The 6,089-nt window shown below is 33.3% G+C and overlaps 1 protein-coding gene across 1 annotated transcript in view; it reads right to left on the bottom strand.

The window, feature by feature from the left end:
* Positions 1–35: 35 nt before the first annotated feature.
* Positions 36–6,089, bottom strand: part of LOC123684124 (G1/S-specific cyclin-D2-like) — a 58,781-nt gene continuing 52,727 nt past the window's right edge. The window contains exons 4-5 of the mRNA XM_045623263.1: positions 5,860–6,005; positions 36–2,597 (exon numbers count right to left, since the gene is read on the bottom strand). Coding sequence (XP_045479219.1) covers positions 2,412–2,597; positions 5,860–6,005 — 332 coding nt within the window. The 3' untranslated portion in view covers positions 36–2,411. The remainder of the gene's footprint in view (positions 2,598–5,859; positions 6,006–6,089) is intronic.

Raw genomic sequence — 6,089 nt, 5'->3', positions numbered from 1 at the left:
GAAAATTGAATGGGATAAGAGAAACATTCATTATCTACTGTTTCATAAATTTATGAATCTATTCATTTATTGATCATTTATAATTACATTTGTACAAATAGAGAATATCGCCTTATATGTTCATATAAAAAATGTTATTTTCGTTTGAAGGTATTCGACAATGCTTTTTTGCCGAGTGGAGTCTAGTGTGTTCTTAAGATCTGGTTATTACAAAAAATATGGCAGTGATTGTGGTTAAAATAGTACAGAATACCTATAACAAAAATATTCAGGTAATATTGATACACGGAGGCCATAAATTAGTCCAGCCAAATAGTTTCCTAATTTTGAATTTTTCGACACAGATTTAAATTTCGATCTTGTGATATAAATTCGAAAGTGTACTTCGTTCACCAACGTGCCTACACTGTGCGATAATCTCCTTGAGGGTGTAGCAGACCGATAATTTTTGAGGAAATACAATTTTATTTATGAATATGTCAAAAATTTCTCTTCGGTATTCGTTTCGGTGTGAAAGGAATAATAATAATAGTCGGAAGAGATGAGTGAGGAGCGTAAGTAATCGAATTTTTGTACGAATTTCGCAATTTATCTTAACAATTGCTTGACAAGATTAAGTATCGTTAATTTTTAAATAGTGAATGTGCTTTTATTCATTTTTTTTTCTTACATTTCAGGTGTTATTTCTTTCTATTTAATAACTTCTCTCTACGTAAATATTCTGGAGGAATAAAAAAAATTGCATAAAAAATCACTTACTACTTTAAAGCAAATGAAAAACAATTTTCTCAAATCACGACAACCATACATTTTTCAGCATATTCATTAAAATAATTTAGAAACTTTTGAAGGCAACGATCGTGAACCAACACATTTGCAATTATAAGATGTTCCCCATTAAATAAAATTAACCTGTCTCGGTGTTTTCCAGAAGAACTAATAGTTAAATATCCGAATGGCTGGACTGTTTTATGTGGGTCAGCCTGTATATTACAACAAGTTTTAGAAGTGGAAAACGATAGAATTATTTCAAATGACTATGATTACAAATCTATTTACAAATATAGGAAATATTTTAGGTACAAACATGGCTTTTCGAAATGTACATATTTTACAAGTATTCACATTATTATAAGATAATTCTAAAATAAAATTTTTAGTAAACGCTTATATAAAAATCACAATTTTTCTTGATAGCAAGAAAATAAACATCACAAATTTACATAACAATCATTTGTCAATCATGAAAAAATGTATTGTGGCGATAAAAAATTATTGTTAAGTTTCGAAAATATATACTACAATTTTTTTTCAGCAAGGGTTTTGTATCATACAGTATCCCAAATACTCCTGAATATTCGATAGAATATTCAAAACACAGCCAGTGAAAACTTTAATTGACTACATATATGTCAAAAAAAAAATAAAAGAAACATTTTGTTATAATCAAGATCGTTTCAATTTTCCGAATTTCCGAAATGATTTCGGCTATATTAAGGAAACGAAATATTCATATAATCACTTAGAATAGTGCAGTTCAAAATATCGTAAAATAATGACTTTCAGTTAACGCGAATAAAAATGCATAAGGAATAACCAAATTGTTCAGATAATAATCATTCTATAATTATATCATTATCAATCTGATAAATTTCCTAATAGGAACAATATTTCTGACTATTGTGTGTATCGGTTATGGATTTTCAACTAGAATATAAAACTGAGGACATAAAGCCTCATTTGGACTTTTTATTGTTATTATAGCAACAAAATTGGTAGAAATATTAAAATGTTAGTAAGCTACACCCATTATATTGAACTGGATATTTCGATTAAACTCATTTGCAGAATCCGTTGAAATGGATCAAAACTTCCAAATTCCAAATTATTTACAAATAATATAATTCCACTAGAATGAACATTTATCCAAATGAAAAAAATCGTTAGAAGTTCAAATGTTTTTTGTTTTCGAATCTTGATATGCCTTTGATCAATTTTATGTTCTAGTAATTCTTAGGTTTATCGACTTAGAAGTTTGTATACTATTTTTATTCGTAATAAATGATAACATTACATATAAAAGTATCTGAAATCCGCGAAATAATTACATATTTACAAATTTTTACAACTCCAATTATATTAATTTGCACCAAGCTCTTCACGAGCTACACCGACTACGATTCGAATGAAATTCTTGAAGTTATTTTATGTAATATTTACAAAATGATACGTAAAAGCGTATAATATAGCCTTCCCCGAAGCATTGGTTTCCTTATCTTTTCAACTAAATTAAAAATAATTCGATAGGACTCTTGAAACTGTTAACCGCAACAAACTATAGTTTTTCATCTTCGTCGTGAAATTTCAAGAGTTTTTTTTTGGATATTGAAATAGGCTAGAAAGTTGAAGAGCTAGAATCGTACATCATAAACATCTGTAGGTGTAAGAGCAGTCTTGTGTTGAATTTTTTCGAGAGGAGGGGTGAATTCACTTGGCCTTTTGGGTTCGCAGTAAGTTGATTCTGCTGATACATCGACCGAAATGGAAGACCTTCTCACCATTTCTTCTACTTGGCTGAGGCACTCTTCCAAATAATCCTAAAAAAAAAATATATTATTTATTCAAGGGACCTGAACTAATATGGATTAGGTAGGTTGAAGAATTAAAAAACTTGCATAACTCTTGTCTAATAAGTCATTTCCTAAGGAACGCTTCTGACATTCTCATTTGCTACTTTGAATTTCTACATTATTTGATCAAGCTTAAAATGCCGCCCCTTTGTAGACCTAGGAGCGGGGCCCGCGTTAGGGGTGAAACAGTGAAGCGACTGTTTCAGTCTCCTCTTTTCGATGGGGATTGGGATTTAGCCCAATTTGTGGGCGTCCTTTCATATTCCTGAAAAAATATAGTCTTCATTCTTAAAAACAACATGAGGTTGGTCCGTTTTGCTACGTTTATCGACATTCCCTGCAATAAAAATCTCCAAACCGTCTTTACTGAGCCGCCTGTTCAATAAATAACACATGACAACCCAACCAATATAAGCACCATTGCCTATTACCCTAATTGAATGAGGGATGGAATGTATTTCACAAAGACGAAAAACAACACTTCGAATTACGTGGAAGTTGTTTACACATTCAACATATGGAAAATTCCTACAATTCTGAATTCGAAACTAGTTGATAAATGCTTAATGTTTTCAGTGGAACATATGTTTTTAATCCTATTTCGTTTTCGAAGCTTTGCATGCCTTACCGCGCTTTGTATCTTGTGGTGTGATAGGTAATCTTTCATCGATCGTATATGATCGATTGTGAATGTGAGAATCAGATATTGTTCATCGGCGTCGAAGAAATCCAGGAGTTTATTGTAGGTAAAAATGAAACCCAGTGGAAACGACTTTAGAAAGAAAAGATTAGCAAAATCGAAGGAGAAATAAAAAATGGCGAATTATAATCGAGGCAGGTGATGTTTTTTGTTGGGGGTGGGGAGTGTTTATTGATACTTTTTCAGCGGGGCGCCAAAAAATTCTTTCCTGAAGGCCCCAAAATTGTTCGGACGGCCCTGCCTAGGAGACCGCCTACACTGCCTAGCGACGGCTCTGTCTCCGATAAAAGCGCTTTGGTCGAGAATCGACATGCCATAAGCCTTATGAGCCGTGAAGGCTCATGGCTCCTCGTGTTAAAGCGCTGTCGTACCAAAGACCAACAAGACAAATCAATCTGCCGTTTTTAGGCACGTCGTTTCGTTGACCTTGAGTTCCATTTGAACTACTGTAATAAAAAATGACAAAGATAACAGAACTTCTGTCTCTTTCTACCAATGGCGACATCAACTTTAAAAAACTGGGGTGGCCAAGAGGGGCTCGGATTTTTTGGGGAGGGGGCAAAGTAAAGCGAAATTATAGTTCTGCTAATATTTGAGACTTAGTATGTCAAATTTTAGGGGGGGACCGAACAGAAATGAGAAGTTATGTGTCCCAAAATCAGCTCTTCTGAAGCAGTTTTGAACAGTCTTGTGTTAAATCTACTCTCCCCAGTACTTCCAAAGTAAGAATACAAATGAATGAATGAAAAATGAAAGATAAGTTTATTCGTGAATCTACACATTTGTCTAACTACATATACTGTGTAGTTGGACAAGATTCGATTCATATCACTGAAATATCTCACCTTTATTAAGACCTAAATAAAATCTAATAACTTAATAAAACATATAGTTTATATATAAATACTTCGAAAATATGAATGTGGAGTACACAACAGATTGGGAACAGATCAACTCCGGCTGCTTATGGTAAAATATAAGTAACTTTTCCGCCAAGAGTTGGTTTAGAGTGAAAAGTTTGGTACTTTTTGAAAGTTTCATTGTTGGAAAACGGCAAGGTTTTCTGAACATAATTGTTTTCTGCAGCAAAAAACCTTTCTTGGACAAGCTCATAAAATATTCGGGTAAACCTCCTAAGTCGGCTACATATCACGTTGATATCCTGCTCCCAGATCAAAAAATCGTCGATTGTGATTCTGAAGTCCTTTTATTCAGTCACTCACTGAGGAGAACTACATGAGCAGGGACCTTCACAGCATAAGTTCGGGAAGCAAGTGGTCGCATTAGATGGTCACGTAAGTAAATGCATACCAATAAATTATGGTGTCATCCAGGGCTCCGCATGCGGACCGCTCACTTTCTGGTTAACATACAAAATGCTTCACCAACGTTTGTCAGCTAAAGTATATCTCTTCGCGAACGATGCTCTTGTAGTTAAGTTAAGGTAAGATTTGGCATAATCTGTTCATCGAGGCTAAGTTTGCTTTGAATGTAACATGGTGACACTCAATATCGTAAAATCTCAATACATATATAATTGTATCGAGCTCAATCGCTCATCTGAACTACAAGCCCATGAGCGATTGAAGATACCGAGTGTATCTTCAATTGCTCATCAGCTAGTAGATCAGAATCTTTCGCATCCATTCTTACTGGATTGGATCATCGAAGAATTCGCATCCATTATTTCGTAATTTAACAAACAGAAAAGTAAATATGCCGCTAGACACAGTCGACGCTTGTACCTCCCTTTGACAGATTTTCAATGCATGTCATGTGGTTATTCTTCTTACAAGAATTAGATATCGTCCAAGTTTCATAAACGATATTTGAGATAAGTGAGATTTTTCAATTTTTATTACTGAGATAGTGTTTGAATTAACCTAATGAACATTTTAAAATTTTGATTATCGAGAAGGAAGAAAACCACCTTATAAGTGCGTTTGTTATTTGTTATGAACTTGCTCTCTATAATTTTCATGTTAGATATTTTATAGGTAGGTACTTGAGAATGGTAACAAGAAAAACTGAAAGCTTGGATGATAAGGAAGTGCATCACTAAATTTCCTTGATCTAACATCCTAATATTCGTATTCAGTATATCAATTGCCATCAATAATATACAGGGTGTCCGGGACAATGTGAGAAATCTCTCGGATTCAGATAAAACATAAAAATAAGATGACAAGTTCACATAATTTTTTTCATTTTGTTTTTTCTACTCCTTATCATTTAGGGTGTTGAAAATGTAAGCATTAAAATGTACAACCTATTTAAGAGGTCCTTACTACTGTTCATCATATCAAATATTCTTTATATTATATTAAGTAATTTGAGATGTTTTCCAGTAAAATGGATTTCCAATGACGTCTTTTAAGAGGCCTTATCTCCGTAGGGAGGGCCAATAGGAAAAAAAATTATGTCATCTTATTTTTTATGTTTTATCCTCATCTGAGAGATATCCCACATTTTCCCGAACACCCTGTATATTCCATATTAGTGGTAAAAACATGTAAGTTGTAAACTCACCACTTCTGTTTTAGTGATTCTATGGAGTAAATGAAGTAGATCATCCAATGACTGTCCACTTCTCCTTTCCCAGTTAATTCCAACAAGAGCTGATGCGATGCAAGCTGAAGCAATCATACTGGGATGATATGCCATAAACCTATGTTCTGTAACAAAAGGAAATCTAATGAATAATGGAAATATTGATAATTGAAAGTTTCATGAAAATATGTTGTTCTACTTTTCTGTCC

This window comes from Harmonia axyridis, chromosome 7 (assembly GCF_914767665.1).
Source record: "Harmonia axyridis chromosome 7, icHarAxyr1.1, whole genome shotgun sequence".
Classification (NCBI taxonomy): Eukaryota; Metazoa; Arthropoda; class Insecta; order Coleoptera; family Coccinellidae; genus Harmonia; species Harmonia axyridis.
The sequence above is the reverse complement of the archived record's forward strand: the minus strand, read 5'-3'. Positions and strand labels throughout refer to the sequence as shown.